The following is an 18668-nucleotide window of genomic DNA, read 5'->3' on the forward strand; positions in this document are numbered from 1 at the left end:
AACACTTATATTGGATCTCAGACTTCAAATCCAATTCCTTTTTAGGATCCAGGATTCAACACTCATATTGGATCTCAAACTTCAGATCCAATCCATCTTAGGATCCAGAGTCCAACTTTACATTGGATCTCAGACTTCAGATCCAAATCCATCTTAGGATCCAGAGTCCAACTCTACCTTGGATCTCAGACTTCAGATCCAATCCATCTTAGGATCCAGAGTCCAACTCTACATTGGATCTTAGGCTTCAGATCCAATTTCCTTACAGGATCCAGAATCCAGAATCCAATTTCACCTTGGATCTTAGACTTCGGATCCAAACCCCTCTTAGGATCCAGACTCCAACTCTATATTTGGATCTCAGACTTCAGATCTAAATTCATCTTAAGATCCAGAACCCAATTTTACATTGGATCTCAGATCCTAGATCTTAAATCCATTTTAAAATCCAATTCCATTTCAAAATCTAGATTTCAAATCCAAGTCCATTTCCAGATCTCATTTGAACTCTCTAAATCCATTTCTATATTTTCTACCACTTGATTTTCTCAAATCCATTCTAAAATTCAAATTCAATATCACTTCAAAATTTCATCTTCTTCTCTTAAATCCATGATTAAATCCAAAGTCCGTTTCTGACTTTGAAACTTCATTTTCAAAACTTCAAATCATTCTTTCTCAAAGTCAAGATCTATCCTTCCAAACTCTGATTCACTCCAAAAAATTGGAATTTCTCTGATCTATCTCAAGTTTTAAGTTAGATTCAATCATTTCTTCACTCCCTTATCAAAGCTCATCTCAGAACACTTGGGAATTTTCAAAATATCTTTTCAAAAGAAGCATACATCCTTGCATTGCACAAATATGATTCTTTGTGCATTTAGAGTTAAGATAAATTCTTAGATTATATTTAGGCAAAGCAAAAGGCATAGATTTGATCTTTGGTTCGATTACCCCTGGTAAAGGCACCAGGAACGGTCGAACCTCGTACCGACGAGCGAATCCCGTCTCTCCATTTTCCCGCAATATTTTCAAAACGGAGGCGAGTAATTTTCTAAATACTTTTCAAATCAAGGTTAGGTGAAAACCCGCGAAATAGTTCCTCTTCTCTATTTCTTTCTTTCTTTCTTTTCTCTTCTCTTTCTCTTTTCTTTCTCTTATTCTTCTCCCTTCAAAAAGGGAGGAGAATAGAGGTTAGAAAAGGGAAAAGAGAAGGAAGAGAAAGAAACCACGAAAGAGGAAAAATTTTGCGATGATCACAGGTGTTCCAACACGTTTCAAAATAATGCTGGTCCAAAAGGCCGTCGAAGTGCATATTTCATAATCGATTCTTCTGATATTTGCTCAGCTGTCCATACCATGACAGAACTACAAGCCACTGACACCACCCTCTGAGCTTTTCACCTGGTGCTCTACTTCTCTTCTAACCTCCCTGTAACACAAAATAACATATTATTTTTATCAAATCAAAATTAATCTTATTTGTACTTTTACACGTCGTTGTACATAGTAATCGTTATAAATAATAATCGTTGCACACTAGCTATCACATTAATCTCTATACATAGTAATCATTATTACAGTAATCGCTATATATAATCATACCTATAACAGTAAATCATTCACAATAATCGCTATCACAATAGTTGCTATACACAATAATCACTATACATAGTAATCGCTATCACAGTAATAGTTATACATAATAATACCTATCACAGTATATAGTTCACAGTAATCGCTATACATAGTAATCGCTATCACATTAATCACTATACATAGTAATCGCTATCACAGTAATCACTATACATAATAATAACTATCACAATAAATCGTAACAGACATGATCAATTTACGTACCTCGGTTACACTTTTCTCCTCTTCACCCCCTCCCTCCATCCTTTGCCTTTTTTCTTCCTTCATTTGCTCATTCGCCTCCCTTCTCTGTTTTTCAATTTCTCCCTTCCTTTTCATTTCCTTCTCTTTCTCCTCTTTTTTTATTCCTTTCCTTCTCTTCCTCCTCCTGCTTTTTCCTTTCCTTTTTCTTCTCTTCTACCTTTTACTTTTTCTTTTTCCTTTCCTTCTCTTCCTCCTTCTGTTTCTTCTTTTCTCTTTCCTTATCTTTCTCGTCCTCCTTCTCCTTCTTTTGCTTTTCCTTCTCTTCCTTGTCCTCCTTCTCCTTCCTGTGCCTTATGTTCTCTTCCTCGTCCTTCTTCTCCTTCTCCTTCTCATTCTCCTTCTCTTCCTCATCCTATTGCTTCTTCCTTTGCCTTTCCTCTTCTATCTTCATCATTTGCCTTTCTTTCTCTTCCTCCTCCTTCTTCTTCAATTGCCTTTCCTTCTCTTCCTCCTTCTTATTCTTTATTTACCTTTCCCTCTCCTCCTCCTTCTTCGTTTGCCTTTGCTTTTCATTCTCCTCCTCCTTCTTCGTTTGCCTTTGCTTTTCATTCTCCTCTTCCTTCTTCGTTTGCCTTTGCTTTTCATTCTCCTCCTCCTTCTTTCTTTGCTTTTCCTTCTCTTCATCATCTTTAGTTCTTCCTCATGCTTCCTTTGCTCTTCAGCCTCAATATCTGATGGATAATGCTCCGCATTATACAATTCCAATGTTTTGTCCCTGTCTTTATCATTCTTAATCTTCATTATATTTTGGTACCTTTCATAGCGCTCATATAGATAGGACTAACAGATAATTTCTCTAATAGTCATCACATCAAACAATGGGGGATTTCTTGTATGACGAGCTTTAGACATTGCTAACCTGCACAACACATAAATTTAACAACATCATTATATGTTACAACCGCCTCCCCAAGTATATAATAATACAAATTATCCCATTCATTAAATAATCACCAACGTTACAAATCATCGTAATATTTGCCTTTATAAGTAAACATCGTTGTAAGATTTAACAAACTTAGGTACAAATCGAAGTAACTTCATAAATACACATCACTGTTGCTTTAAATGTATAAATCGTTACTGCTTCAAACTTACAAATCGTTGTAGAAATCATAACCTTCATAAGTACATATCGTTGTAACGTTTGGGCTTCATACGTAAACATTGTTGTATGATTTATCAAACTTAAGTACAAATCGTGGTAATTTCAATAAATTGTTACTGCTTCAAACATATAAATCATTGTTACTTCATAAGAACAAATCGTGCTAACTATTTTTCGATACCCATAAGGTGAATAGGTACAAATCGATTTGTTTCAGCATGAAAATAGGTGTTATTTAGCATGAATAGTACAACCAGTTGTAAGATTTAGCATTCAGATTTACAAATCGATTTATTTGCATAACAAAACCTTACACGAAACTCACCGAAACGATATAAGTTTTGGTAATCCGAAAGTGGAGGAAAAATACCCAGAAGGTAGATGTAGCCGATAGTGGCAACGATGCTGTCACTGCGCAGATGACGACAAAGGATGCTCCTGCGACAACAGACAATGACAAAGGGTGCTCCGACGGTAGCAGACGACGATAAAGGTTGCTTCGGCAATATCAGACGATGGCAAAGGAGGGTCCAGTGACAGTAGATGACGACAAAGGAGAGTCAAGTGACAACAGACGACGACAAATGATGCGTCGTCAAAGGGAACTACTGTTACAGCAGATGGTGCAAAAGTTTATTGCTTAGGGTGAAAACAGAACATTTGGACTTTGAAGAGTTAACATCATCCTCGACTTTCTGGATGAAAGATATTTTTGTCCTTTTCTTAAACCATCGTTTTCTTTTTTTCAGATGAAGGACATTTTGTTCTTTTTTTGAATCATTGTTGTATGACGAGAATGGCGGGAAAGAGTACTTAAGTCTTTGCAATCGCACTGGACTCCGATGCTAAGTGATGCTGACATACACGGGGATACGAGCCCCACATGCTTATATACGTGGCTATCATTCGGACCCTTGAACACACATTGTAGCAAGCAATGCGTCTTCGGGGGAGGAGGGGACATATAACCTGCTTCGGTTTTACCAATATGACCAATGATAAGGTGTTTTTTCTCGACTTTAAAAAAAAATTAAGAAAAAAAGAAGAAGGTTGCGGTGGGTGGGTGAGGGAGGGAAAAGAAAAAACAAAATGGAGGGAGGGAAGGGAAAAGAAATGAAAAAACAAAAAGGCTAAAGTATGGATAAAGCCAAGCTCGAACCTGGGCCTGACAAGCTCGGGTGGTTTAAAACGCATAAAAACCGGCTCGTCTCGGCTTCAGAAAGGGCACACGGGATTCCTTATCTAATCTACCGCCACAGCCTCGTTAGAGTTATTATGATCACATTGAATGATAAGTAAAGGGTCTTCGCCCTCTCCCTCCTTCCACGACGACGAGAGAGAGAGAGAGAGAGAGAGAGAGAGAGAGAGAGTTATTGTTATTATCCTTTGGTTGTCATGGGTTTTCATATGGCATCAGCATCGATCTGTTTGCCGTTTGATGAATTAGTTTCCGATCGCTGCTGAAGAAGAAGAAGAAGAAGAAGAAGGAGGAGGAGGAGGAGGAGGAGGAGAATAGAGAAAAACAAAGCAAAGGAAGAAATTAGGAATTAGACAAAAAAGGGCAGGCGTAAAACAATAAATGTGGTAAGAGACTTTTGGACTTTGAGCCTTTTGTTTTTTGTAAGTCTCTCTCTCTAGGGTTTCATTTCATTTCATCTGATTTGTTCTTATGGGCGTAAGAGAAGGGCGTCATCGTCAGCATCCATCGGACATGGTTCACACGGATTTGCATCTGAAGACGTTAATTGAATGGTTCCTCGAGTTAGGGTTTCTCGATCTGGGTTCCGTGATCGGTTGCTGAACGCGCAGCCGTGTGGGTTCGGCTCGAACGTGAAATTCCGCGGTTTGGTTGTAATTGGTATTGTAATTGTTATTGGAGTTGGTTCTTCTTCCTTGCTTTTCGTAAATTTGGGCGATCCTCGCGGTCTCGGCAAGCTGGGGTTTCTTGTGGGCGAAGTTTTGAAAAGAGGAAGTTTTTTTTTTTATTCCGCTCTCGCTTGCACTGGGTTCAGGAACCTGGAGATTAGGTTCCGGTGGGAGGGTGTTGTTAGGGTTTCTGGAAGAGGATAATGTGTATACTCTGCGTGGTTCAGAAGTGGTCCCGGCGGATCGCGACCATGCTGCCGTGGTTGGTCATCCCTCTGATCGGGCTGTGGGCTCTTTCTCAGCTGCTGCCCCCCGCGCTCAGGTTCGAGGTCACGTCCCCTCGATTGGCTTGTGTTTTTGTTCTGTTGGTCACGCTATTCTGGTACGAGATCTTGATGCCGCAGTTGTCGTCTTGGCGGGCTCGCAGAAGCGCTCTCCTTAGGGAGAAGAGGCGTTTTGAAGCTATGGAGATGCAGAAGCTGCGGAAAACAGCGACGCGTAAGTGTAGGAATTGCCTGGCTGCTTACAGGGAACAGAATCCTGGCGGCGGTAGGTTCATGTGTTCTTACTGTGGCCATGTTTCTAGGAGGCCCGTTCTGGATATACCTGGGGGGGTTCTGGGTTGTAAAAACATTGAGGGGATCGGCAATTCAGGTATGGTGGTTGACTTGGTTGGCAAGGGTGGGAAAATCTGGGATGGAAAGGTCTGGATGGAACGACGGGGGTGGAGTAGCAGTGGTAACGGGTGGTTCTGCGGTGATTGGTCAGAGAATGGGAATTGGGCTGGAGGAACTTTGCCGGGAAGATCAAGTTACTGGGGAAAGAACGGCAGTGTTTTTGGTGGTACATGTCTTGGAGGTGACAACCGGTGTTTGACAGAGAAATCCTATTCTGGTGTTGCTGTTTTTGGTGTCAGACTCTTGGGTATTGTACGTGTGAGCGTCCGGTGGATCTGGATGAGGATTTTCAAGATTGGTTCATCGGGAGAAGATGTATCTTCTGATTCAGAGCACAGGACTGCATTAAGAAAGGGTGAGGCTGGTCTAAGTTTCCAAGAAAGCAAAGGGGAAAAAGCACGCAGAAAAGCCGAGGAGAAGCGGCAGGCTAGGTTAGAGAGGGAAATGCTGGAGGAGGAAGAAAGGAAGCAGAGAGAAGAAGTTGCTCGACTTGTAGAGGAGAGAAGAAGGTTGCGGGATGAGAAAACAGAGGCAGAAAAGGAGCAGATGAAGGGTTCGGTTCTGGAGAAGGACAGAGAGAATAAGAGGGAGAAAGAGATCGAGAGGAAGCGATATGAGAAAACCAAAGAGAAAGATAGATTTTCCATTACTGAGAGAAGCAACTCTGAGGGAGAGGAGGCGGAAAGAAGGAGTAGCAGGGAAAATGAGAAGAAGCGTGATTTTGATAAAAAGAGTGACAGTGAAAGGCGGGATCCATCAAAGTCTTCTGTGAATCAAGCATTAGAAGTGAAATCAGCTGAAAACTTTAGGACCCATGGTTCAGATTCAGGGCATGGCGGAAAAGTCTCTATGAATAATGTCAGTAAGATTGGTGCCTCTAGATACTTTGACAGGATGAAGGGTTCCTTTTTGTCTTCCTCTAAAGCGCTTGGTGGAAGTGCACTTACCCCATTCTTTGGAAGAGGCGTTCAAACTGGTGCTCAAAGTTCTGTCACAAAAGTCAGCAAGCCTGGTCTTGGGGATCATGTGCATACACATGCTAGTGATGGTTCCTCTCCTATTCAACAACCCAAGTTCACTTCCATCTCTGTTTGGGATGGAATGCTTCCATCAAGACTTCGTGCTGAGGTGATTGATGACAGCTCAGAAACTTCTCCAAAGCGAACTCCTGCTTTTTCCAGTGCCTCAGACATGCATCCAAATGAATATAAGACTGGAACGCCTTCATCAGTGAATGGAGATGGTAAAAGCTTCAACAATACTTCTCAATCAACCGTAAGTTGCAATCCCCTTACAATTTATTATTTATCTTTAGTTTGATGTAAAATGTATTCATCTAGCATCTAGGGAGAAACTAGCTCACTGATGAACAAAAGGCAACTTCTACTGTTGAGTATGGAAATTTATCTTCTCTGCCATAATTCTGTGATGCACAACTTTTTCTTTGTTTGATGTTTCTTAGGTATTACCAGAGAAAATTCCATGCTTTAAAATTAGGTGTGAGTAGTTGAATCTTTTAAATTTTACTGTTCGAATATGATTTCTCCATGTGCAGGTAGAATCACAATCACAGATGGCTGCCCCAAAGAAATCATGGCAGCATCTGTTTACAAGGGCAAAGACCACCTCAGTGCTGCCTAACATAAATCCTGATTCCCCGATGAAACCAAAGCACATCCAGGTAGAAGCTGGAACTTGTCATTTAGAACAGGCCTCACCTGCTCAGTTGCCTCACAATCAGCATATGATTGGATTTTCAACACCGTTAACCATTCCTGCCATTCCAATTAGCTCGATGGGTGATTGCTCAATGGCTATGCATGCATTTGAATCTAGCCGTTTTCCCCTGGTTGATTCTTTGCCTGATAACATAATGGAGAGGGGTGAATCATTTGATGACACTGCTTATGTATCGGATCCTGTATCTTTGCTTGGGCCTGTTTCAGAATCCCTTGATAATTTCTCTTTGGATATTGGAGTGGGAATTTTAGCTGATACAACACTAGAAAGACCTCATACACTGAAGAAAGTGTCAACTTCCTCTGAAGTTGTCCGGCCTTCCCCGATTGAATCCCCTGTCACCAAACTGTTGCCGCAAGGATATGCCGATGAAACGAATCCCGGTTCTGGACAGTTTCCTTGTACCCCAAAGTCATGTGATGGTAACAGCAATGTGCATGAACAAGGCACATGGCAGATGTGGGATACACCACCAATTGTTCAGGACGGGCTGGGTTTAATTGGTAATCCTTCTGCTTGGCTTTTACCTGCATTAAATAGTAATCCAACAAATCAGGACATTTTGCATCCTCCGCCTCGTGCATCTGTAATTTCACAGTCCCAATTTACAACTGAAGATCAGCTAGTTACCTTTTCCGATTCTCCTCAGAGTTATTTCTCCAGATATGATCCAAAGGATGGGACATTTGATTCTCTTGGTCGTTGTTTGAATGGTGAAGATCTGTGGCAGCAGAAAGCCATATTCCAGCCTCTGCTGGATGGGGATGGTCATTTTTCCCAGCATAATATGGAAAATTCTCTTAATAAAGAAATTACTTATGATACAGCATCCAGACCCACTGGGGGTCAAACTTTTGAACCATCTCCAGGCAGTTGTTGGTCCAGGTGCGCTATCAAACCCTTTGTCTGAAGATCTCGTTTGTAGTTGCACAAGGAGTTGGCTGTTCTTAATTAAAATAAGAAACCATGCTTTTAGTTCTAGATTTCCTACCTTTTCTATCTTTAACATATGATTGTAATCTTTCTGTTCCTTCCTGTCTTCTCTGTGAAGGTGTATGATTAGTTGCACATGATCTACTGCACAGTTTATATAAATATATCCTGCTTTTTTAATCTTTAACATATGCTTGTAATCTTCTTGTTCCTGCCTTCTATATGAAGGTTTATGCTTGGTAGCAGACTATCTACTGCATAGTTTTGATATATATATATATATATATATGCGTTTATACAATTTTTTCTTACAAAAGGATAATACTTCTATATATATAAATATATAGACATTATATATATATATAATAGTCTTATCGATATACTCATGCTTTTAGAAATTTAGGTGTCATACCCTATACATTGACTCATACCTATGCAACATACGTCAAAGGTAATTTATCATCCTTTCTACTTTTTAAGCTGCTGCCGTAAAATTTGGATGTCCAACATTTGAAGTTTCATACTTGACCCACTTTCTATTGGGGTGTGTGTCCCTGCTAGACCTGCTCAGGGACTTTATAGTAGGCTTCTCTTGCACGTTCTGCACTTCTAATGCTTGTTCTGTTGATTTTTTTTGTCATGGCAAACCTTCTTTGATATACCTGTCCATTTTATTAATTGTTGCTCATGATTTCCTGCCCTTGTTGCTCATTGGGAACTTTTATTTTGCCTCGTTTATGTGCATGTCATGGCATTCTTCATTTGAACTATTTGTGTTGTCTAAATTTTCTTGCAAACTACCTTGAAGCAATGACATTCATTCTATCAGTATCCCTTTTATTGGATATTAAATCGTCCTCAGTTACCAGTACTTCTCCTTGGGATTTGTTCAAATTAAAAATATTTTTCCTCAATATCACACCTAGGGATCATAATGTCTTTCTATTGTATCTTAGTTTTATAGTCATCAACAAATCCCACAAAAATGACATGCGTGAGCTCTAGTAGAGAATTTATCTCTCAAAGCTTTATCTATATCCACATAAGAAATACACTCCAAATTTTTATATCCTCGCAAGGGTGTCTCCAATATAACATTTAACATTTTCATTGGTTTATGACATGGTCGGCAATGTGAAGCACCTCATCCACTACTCATGCCTTTACTCGTATGAATCATGATTAGGCCACTTTCCATAACATGTCAGTGTCTTTTATTTTTCTTTTTCAGCAGCATCGTTTTGTTATTGGGCATGTGGGCAAGACTTGAGATGGAAAATCCCATGTTCATGCGGACAATTTTAGACTGTGAAAGTCCATGTTCACCCTCACCATCAGTTTGGAATTTACATTGCTAGTTGAGAATCTATTTTGAAGTTGAAAATGACAAGATATGCAAAAACTCATAATTATGTTTAATAAAAAAGTTTCAAGTAAAATGACTGTATCATCAATGGAGAAAACTATAGTAGTGAGGGGCAGAAAGATGCTTTTGGAGAAGGCTTTCAAATATTTGAATACATAATTTTGAAGGGAATTCTTTTATTTTGAATTTGAAAAGGAAGTTTGTGGCTCTTACATATTTGACACATCGAACTCAAGTGATTACTAATTGATTTTCTATTAAAAATGAAAGCTGGCAGCAGACCTTTAGAATATAATGACTTCAAGAATGCATTTTACTTTGCACAAGCCTTTGGTGCCATAGACCTGCATGATACTTTATTTTAGTTTACTCCAGAAAATGTCATCTGCTGAGGATAACTAGAGCTTGGAGGATTTGAATTCAAACCCCAAGCATCTCACTTCAATACTTTTCAGATTTCTTTGGGGCCTTTTTTTTTACCAAAAATGGTGGGAAAATGGCCTGTTTTATACAAAAGTGGGCATGTTCCTACCATGTATGAAGCACATGTTTGCATTATGAGCCCCACCATTTTCGTAGGAAGTGATGTATTACCTACGAAATGGTTTCATACCTCACCCAAGGAAGCACTTTCTCACGCGTCCTTGAGATTTTTTTGAAGAGTGTGCTTTTCTTACGAGGGTCACTTTCCTTCCTTTTCCTTGAAACACAGGGCTCTTGCTGACATGTATATTTTCATCAAAATATTTTGAATTGAAAATCTTACATTACTAGTCACATGATCGCTTGCCTCCTATGTCACATAGGTGCGGGTGCGGGTGCGGGTGCGGCGATGCAGCACTTTAAAAAAACTTGGGTGCAGGGGTGCGGGGAGGGTATATATATAAATTTTTTAACAGTTTTAAGTTAACACTACGTGTATGTGTGTGCATTTATGTATTTATATATATAATATTAGATAAAAATGGACTTGATTACGGTTAACTGAATCTACTTTTGGTTAGAAATAGACCTCAATGTGGTTAACTTCACCTAACACAAAGGAAGTTGTGTCCAAGTGTCGCACCCGCCTGGATGCGGATGCGGTGCCCTGTTAGAAGAGTCCGTGTTACATAGCTTGCCTCTAAATCTACATTCCAAGTGAGATGGGCCTAGCTTCATATTTTCTGAGCTGTAGCTGAAAATTCTTTTTTCCAAGGGGCTTGGCCACCAAAGACTTGAACAAAACTATCACCACATGGCATTTGTTGCATCACCACTGAAATTTTTACAAGATTACTACATTGCGGCTGATTATTTTGAGGGAAAGGCAGTTGTCATCATTCATGTTGGTCTTCCTTCTATGACCTCTTCCTCCACACACATTGGCAGACCTGTCATGCCCACAAACATCATGGAAACTTTGTTCTTTCTTTTTGTCATTAACATGCACCACTTTGCATTGCAAAAGAATTGATTATAAGGCCTCTAAAGTGGAAATTTGTGGTTGACACTCGAGAGGCACTATAGGTTGGCCAATGAGAGCCAACCAATGTTTTAAGTATCGTACCATATCATTATTATGGGCGAAATTGATATGACACAAACTCGTATCGTGATACAAGTGTGTATCGTATCTTGTATCATACGATACACCCTTGTATCACACCGTTTTGTATGATGCACGGTGTACGTACGATACACCTTCGATGCACTTTAAAAAAGGCCAAATTGTATTTTTGCCTTTTTTGGGTTTTAAAAACCTCTTGAGGGCCGCCTTCCTCATTTGTGTAGAGGCTATTAAAAACCTCTTGAGGGCCGGTATCCATGCACCTATGACTCGTGAGAGCGATTTGGGGGCCGATCCTTGCACAAGGGAGAGCGATTTTTAAAAGACTTGGCTATTTGTTGAATGTTATTTTGTTTTTGTTTATATAATATGAAAGTATGAGTCTTGTGGTATATTCGTAATTGCAAGATATTTAATATTTTGCATTGTTCTTGTGAGATATGCATGCAAACTATATTAGTTGATGTTTGTGATGTCTTATGCAACTCATAAAGACTTGGGGGCCGATCCGTGCACAAGGGAGAGCGATTTTCAAAGACTTGGTTATTTGTTGAATGTTATTTTGTTTTTGTTTATATAATATTAAAGTATGAGTCTTGTGGTATATTCGTAATTGCAAGATATTTAATATTTTTCATTGTTCTTGTGAGATATGCATGCAAACTATATTAGTTGATGTTTGTGATGTCTTATGCAACTCATAAAGGCATAAATGCTTCATATGTGATTTTATTGTTGTATTTTGTGCAATTCATCAATGTTTCATGTGTTATGATTTTTTTGCTAATTTCTCTGATTTTTTTTAATATTTTGAAAAATTGTTATTAAAAATTATGATTTTTTACGATACACTATGTATCTAACTTTGGGCTCGACTGATACGAGTAATGATATGCTACTTGCAACCTTGGAGCCAATTGTTCAACAAATTTTTTCAGCTTATTTGAGTATTCCAAAGACATTCATCCTCTTCATGTTTTGAAACTCAGCCATAAGGTGCATGGTTTGAGATTCAGACACCTATGAGTAGATGGTGGTCAGAACATCTTCAACACTAGTCAGTGTATCCTGACAGTAGGGATGCACACAAGCCGTGTTCGAGCGGAGCTTGGGCTGGCTCGGCTCGAGCTGAATACCTTTAATTTAAAAAAGGTTTTCAAAGTTTTGAAATTTGTGTCAAAAGCCCTTTTAAAAGAGAGGAAGACGTGGGATTTGAACCCATGCCACTTCCAAAGAAGTCCAACAATTAAACCATTAAGGTGCGACCTCTTTTTGTGACCATATTATGAACAAAGTAATAAATATATAAAATCTAATTCCTTTATATAACCATGTGAGCCGAGCTTAATCGGGCTTATTGAGCTTATTCGAGCTGAAAGTCCTATTCAAGCTCGGCTCGTTTACGTGTATTGAGCCTGAGCCCTTGTTCAAGCTCGGCTAGGTTAGTTTTTCGAATGAGTTCGAGCTGAGTTAAATGGGTCGAGCCTGAGCTAGCTCGGCTCGTTGTGCATCCCTACCTGAAAGGATGGATTCTGCCAACATCTTGTCTAGACAATATCAGATGCGATATGCGAGGAATGAGTATTGGGAAAGGATAGCCTTCCTCCCTTAGCATTGCTCTTCTTAATGCATTGTGTTGGAATGAGATTAGAACCATCTTAAAGTCCCATTAGATCTAAATTCTATACTCTATGGATTGATTGGACATTCCATATGAGGTACTGGAACGAGTCAATTTCCAGGATAAAAAAGACATTGATGGTTCAAGAGCAAGAATGAAGATTAGTCATAAGAGATCAAGAGATTCAAGACTAAGATAACATGTTAAAAATGGAAGTAAGGGCTAGCAATAACAAGAAAAAAAGAGTAAATGAAGGCAATAGTCAGGATCAACAAACACTCAAGTTAGCACTTAGCAACATTTTTTTCCAGTTGTGTTGCTAAACCCTAGTGGTTGGCTAGGTCTTAGGACTTGGACATGTGGGCTGGTTGTTGATCCCTATATGGATGAAGTCAGCAATATCCAATTTTGATGTCAACACAGGTCTTGTCAATTTTAACCATCTCTTTTTTTTCCTTTATGAAAGAGAAATGAGATTTGTTGCTTGCTTTTGGTTGATTTTTTTTTTACAAATGGACACTCAAATCCTGAGATTGTCAAAAGCAGTGCCATTGGTCCTATGTAATGGATACTTCAAGAAGGGTGCTGTGCCCGTGTTGACATGGATATTGATACTAGTACTTCATTGGGTACGGGTCAGACCAGTTTTGGTTTTGACCTGATCCAGACCTGAACAATTATATGTTTTCGTCCATTTTTAAGGTCCATAAACGGTTGTTTTCATCCATTATTGTATGGTTTTTGATACACACATGCATACATACATAGGAACATGCACACATATATATATATATATATATATATATATATATATATATACATACATTTTTTAGGTGCATAAAAGGTTGTTTTCATCCATTCTTGTATGGTTTTTGATACACACACATGCATGCATACATAAATTTTCTCAAAGAACATATATATAGCTGTATCCCTGCCCATACTTTTATAATTCCTGTGTCATACCCTCTGTACCACACACCTGTACCCATACTGATGTCTGATTTGATATAGCTAATTCTATCTTTGAGAAAAGGAGAAAATCGATAAGTACATTTCAGGGTACTCGGACGGATGGCCTTAATACAATCTAAGAAGTCCAAAGAAAAGAGAAAGCTGAGGGTGCATTTGATTGCCATGGATCGAGGAGTGGAGCCTGCTCCTTGATCCAACCTTCATTCAAATGGAGGAGGATTTAGGATCCTCATTTCAGGCCAAAACCCATCCCCCCTTCCACCATTTAAAGTCCAATGGTGGGTTCGGACTGAGATCCTTGGATGTCAGATCTGAGTATTTTTGGTCAAGATTCCTTGGTCCATGGTTTGTTCTGTGTAAACTGTGCAAGTAAACAAACATAAGAACCGATTTGACCATGTATGAGTATTGCATTAACATAGAAGCGTATGTAAAAAATACAAAAATAGCCCTTTGTTGCCACTTTCGGGCACTCATGTTATGCAAGAGCTTCATTCAAGTTGAGTTCACCCTGCTTTCTCAAAAGGCCAGGTTATAACAAGAGATGTCAAATATAATGTAAGTATTTTGGTAAGTTTATGAGAAGAAAAAAATGGGATACAAAAGAACGGGAGAGAATTCTGTTCACTAATTTTTCATGAGTTTCCTCTCTTATCTGCCCCTCCCTCATGATGCTGACCATAGCCATCGCTATCGTTAAAGGTAATTTCTCGGAGAGATTTTCAAAAGTTGATCAATCTTGGGAAAATTTCGAGAGTTTAAAAAATTGAAAAAAATATAAATAACAACAAAAAGCTAAGAAAATAATAAGTTTTTCATTATTTTTCTTTCAAAAATATAAAGAAACATGTTTTAAAGGTTTTAAAATATAAAAGAAATAAAAAATAGGAAATGCAAACTAAAAAAAAAGAATTTTCTCAAAAACTATCGTGATATATTCTCGATAGTATCGGCTAACTTGAAATAGCTGATAATATTGAGATATTTTCAAAATATCGGGTGACAGTGATGCTGACATCATTGGCTTGCTCATGAATGTTTGATAGGAAAGCTATGACATTTCAGTCAATTATTTCTTAATATCTTCTGTAATGAAATCCATTTTTATGACTACCTGATGAATAATTTTGAAGCATGTTTCAGTAATTTTTTCCTTTAAGTTCAGACTTGCAAATAAAATATTTGCCCATATTAAGGTCATCAGATCCTTCATGTGCAAAAAATGGTCTGGTCACTACTATGAGGTATAGAACTTTTGTCTTGTAGTTATTTGGTGTGTTATGTTCATACAATTATGCATACACACCCACACCACCACCCATCCAGCCTAGCATTTTTAAGAAGCCTCATTCCTAGAGGCTCCACTCTATCTTTCCATTCTCCTACTTTATTCTCTCCCTCCAATTTATGGTGAAGCTGGGGCAGCCTCTCTTGTTATTAAAAACTTGCGACTCTCAGTTTCGTTTTATTGACTTTGCCATCCAGTCATCATATATTTGATTTAAATATGATTTTATTTTTTATTTTCTTTCTCTCAATCTTCGGTGAGATTCATTCTTATGAGAGGATTTTTTTGGGGCAAATTTATCTGGTTATTTCTTTTCTATGAGAATGCCTCCATTTCTCTTTGTAACTAACAGGATCTCCTTTTTCTGAGTATAGGATAATAGAAGGCTTTATCAGAGTAAAGTATTGGGAAAGATAGGCAGCAGTAAATGAATTTAGAAAATCCTTGTCCCTTTTAAATTTTTAATAGGTTCTTAACAGTGTCTTGCTTCTTGCTTCTTGCTTCGTGCTGTTGAGAGCTCCTTGTATTACAAGCCTAGCAGTTTGTTACTAGACAATAAAATACATGGGATGATGTCCTAGTCTCATTTGAGAATCCTTTGCCTTTTTTCATGCCTCAGTTTCAGTGTGATAATGACCTTGTTAGATATCCTTTTGGTTGTCTTGCCTTGACATGAGAAGCAGCATGTTGTACGATTTTCTGTTTTGGTATTATCTAGGGTTTTCTGTGCACTGTTAGTTTAATTTCCCTTGAAAATATCCTCAATGAGTGACTTTTGGTTTGTCGGGTCATCTGATATTTGGTTCTTTCCTTTTGACAAGTTAGCTTTAAACCATATAAGGTGGTTCAAATAAAAGTTTCTTCTTTTAAATCAGTGTCTTCTGGAAGACCAAAAAGGGAACAAAAAGTTTGAGCATGGATTACCCTTCAGGGATCTCCCACTATTTTTACTCTTAAAACCAGGTTTGGTTGGGTTGTTTGAGATACTGTTGCAGCCAGTTATTCAGTTACCCATATTCCACATCATCTGGAGAAGCAGAAAGCGGATAGCAACAGGTTCAAGCTTTTGATGTTATCAATCTGTTGATAACCTATATTATTGATCAACTTTCTGCAGCTTGGAACTTATCATGGTCATGTATATAAGCGTTTTATAAGCACTCTTGATGGTGGGATAGTCCACTAGTTCATTGTCCTTTAAGAATCATTTCTAGAGTTGCATTACCTCTGAACTACTTGGTTTAAGTTCTAGTTCGTGCCAGTGAATGACTAGTTATCCATCTTTCTGGAGTAGTCACTTGTGGAGATACTGTTGCTGTCTGGCATCTTTTTAGAGAATTTTGTTGTTCAATATGTATCTCTTTTTGTGAACTGTTGCTGGCATGCCAAAACTTATTACAACTTGTTTTGTCGTTGCAGTAATATTGGCTATTTTTGTACTAAAGTAGGAGAGAGGTCAAATGACAAGTTAGGAGAGATGGTAGCTGGCAATCTGGAAAATGTTGCAAAAATTGAGGGTATCTGCACAACTAGAGCTGTTGTTCAGGCTAACAATCCAATTTGTCATGGACTGTATAGAGGTTTTTAAGAGAAAGAAAGTTTTGAAACACCATTATCCATGCAGCCGCTGGTATAAAGCTCCAATCAACTGGTTGGGGTGTTTATGCTTGAAGCTGGTAAGTTATGGTAGAGCCTTTAGAGGTCGAAGGGAGGAATATTCTGTCCTATAGATGCAGTGCCATCATTATCTTTTGGTGCAGAGATTACTTGGGGTTAAGTGGTCTTAAGATTGCTAACGAGTAAAATACCTCCATCTGTGGATGAAATTGACTGGGACTGGACATGTGCTCCCATCTTGCATGCATCAGGCACCATTGTGTATTTAGCACGGCTGTGTGTAAGATTCTTTGAAGAATGATTTTCACGTTCCCATGCTTATGGAGAACCAAACACCATAGCATGCCATCTTAAGATAGGATATTGTTGCTTTGATTGAGTTTTGTGGAGTACTTGCATAATTTGAGCTTCTCATTCCAGTTGTATCTTGAAATCCTGCCATCCTAGAATATCTTTGATTCAAGGAAAGCAAACTGTTTGTGAATAAAGAGGAAAGACAAAGACCATGAAGAGCTGCAGTGCTTTCGACTGCTCGGTGAAAATTCTGAACTAACTATGGGTTTTAGATGGCGAGTGGTCAAAAAGAGAATCACATGGGCCTTCCTGAGGCAGTGAGTAAATAATGTCCAATATGTTCTGGAATATCGGTAGGCCTTTGGTAGCCTTGAGCATGTACTTATAATAATAGCTGTAGTCATAAAGATCTGAAAAGACTTTACTTTGTTTTCATATTTTGGTGCAAGAACTTGTTAATTTTGAGTGCTTCTGTGATGACTGCCCAATATTGTCTTCTAAGGCTGATTGGTTATTGTTCAGACATTAAGAACTGTTTTTTTTTTTGCTGTGCGATGTGACTGGACATCTACTGCAACCAGTTCTCTGTAATATTTGAACCTTACGGTAGTACAAACACAATTGTTTCTCCCACTTTTTGGCTTTATTAGCCTCTTCAATATCATGGTCTACAATAGATGGCTATATCCTGCTGAGAGTTGGAAGTACAATAGCATGATGTCTCTGCAGAAACTTTTGTTTTTATCAATTATGCTACCTCTCACGTCAAATGTCCTCGATCATTCATTGATTATTTTTTACAGGCTATAAACCTAGCCCAACAATTTGTAACATGTTATACAAACTACACGATGGGGTTGTTTGGTTTTGAAAAGATAAACCTCCTGATATATTGGAAGTGTAAATTTTGTAATGTTCATAGTGCAATAAAGGGTAGGGGCCTCCACTCAGCAACTTCATTGTTTGAAGAAAAAAATTGTTTCTATCGTGGATTCCTGGAATGTTGAACTATCTTCTTAGCTCCTGGAATGCTGGAGAAAATAATTCCTGTCCTATGATATTACCATAATATTTCATGCCTATATTTTTCAGTTTCATAAATTTAGAAAGCTTACGTAGACATGCACACGCACAGAGTTAGACCTTTCGATTTACAGAACTTAAATTTGTGTTTATTGCTGATTTGCAGGAGCAACTGGGCTGTGCATCAGACGGGAAATGTTATAGCAAATTCCCCACCACCGAGGCCACACATCGGAGGCCTTTTTTCCACTCCAGATGTACAGTCTCTTTGGTCGTATAAATAAAACAGGACGGTTACAACTATGCTCAAAAGGCAAACCACCTCTTTGAGAGGTGAAAACTGGTTGCTTTGTATCCTCAGCATATTTCAATGAGTTAGAATATCCATAGATGGCATTGTGCATCCTTTTTTTTTTCTTCTTCGTGTGCGAACCACTCTAGGACGTACATCCATCTAACCTATCAAACTGGTGTTGAGTTGATAATCCGAAGTACCTAACAAGCCATTCGAGAACCATATAACATTCGTTCATATGAACATGTACTGTGCTTGGGTTTCGACCGAAAGTAAACCTTTTTTTTTTTATTATCAAGCCGGGGAAGTCAGAACATAAACTTGTGTGAGCTTTCATATCTGTTTTTTTTTTGCAGTTGGATACCTTGCTCTCTAAGGTAACAAGATACAAGTAACTAACTTGCAAAATCATTGTTG

At 38.5% G+C, this 18668-nt stretch overlaps 1 protein-coding gene across 5 annotated transcripts; it reads left to right on the top strand.

The window, feature by feature from the left end:
* Positions 1 to 4393: 4393 nt before the first annotated feature.
* Positions 4394 to 18359, top strand: LOC149845774 (uncharacterized). Of its 5 annotated transcripts, XR_016430219.1 has the most exons (5): positions 4403 to 4591; positions 4693 to 6825; positions 7106 to 8175; positions 16442 to 17286; positions 18123 to 18359. XR_016430219.1 is itself a non-coding variant. In XM_089995994.1 (4 exons), exons 2-4 carry the CDS (start codon positions 5077 to 5079, stop codon positions 18238 to 18240), a joined length of 2937 nt encoding a protein of 978 aa, XP_089852120.1. In that variant the 5' UTR covers positions 4394 to 4591; positions 4693 to 5076; the 3' UTR covers positions 18241 to 18359. The 5 variants fall into 5 exon arrangements, 4 of the variants coding, with proteins under 4 accessions (XP_089852120.1, XP_089852117.1, XP_089852116.1 ...); XM_089995994.1 differs by lacking the exon at positions 16442 to 17286 and having other exon boundaries at positions 4394 to 4591; XM_089995991.1 differs by lacking the exon at positions 18123 to 18359 and having other exon boundaries at positions 4688 to 6825; positions 16442 to 17563.
* The last annotated feature ends 309 nt before the right edge of the window (positions 18360 to 18668 follow it).

Source organism: Nuphar pumila, chromosome 2 (genome assembly GCF_984573655.1).
Source record: "Nuphar pumila chromosome 2, dmNupPumi1.hap1.1, whole genome shotgun sequence".
NCBI classification, from domain to species: domain Eukaryota; kingdom Viridiplantae; phylum Streptophyta; class Magnoliopsida; order Nymphaeales; family Nymphaeaceae; genus Nuphar; species Nuphar pumila.

Bases quoted from the DNA above. Each gene is read 5' to 3' on its own strand.
- LOC149845774 (XM_089995991.1), top strand. From the start codon at position 5,077: ATGTGTATACTCTGCGTGGTTCAGAAGTGGTCCCGGCGGATCGCGACC. The intron at 6,826-7,105 runs GTAAGTTGCAAT...CTCCATGTGCAG, and splicing joins ACAATACTTCTCAATCAACC to GTAGAATCACAATCACAGAT. The intron at 8,176-16,441 runs GTGCGCTATCAA...TTGTCGTTGCAG, and splicing joins CCAGGCAGTTGTTGGTCCAG to TAATATTGGCTATTTTTGTA.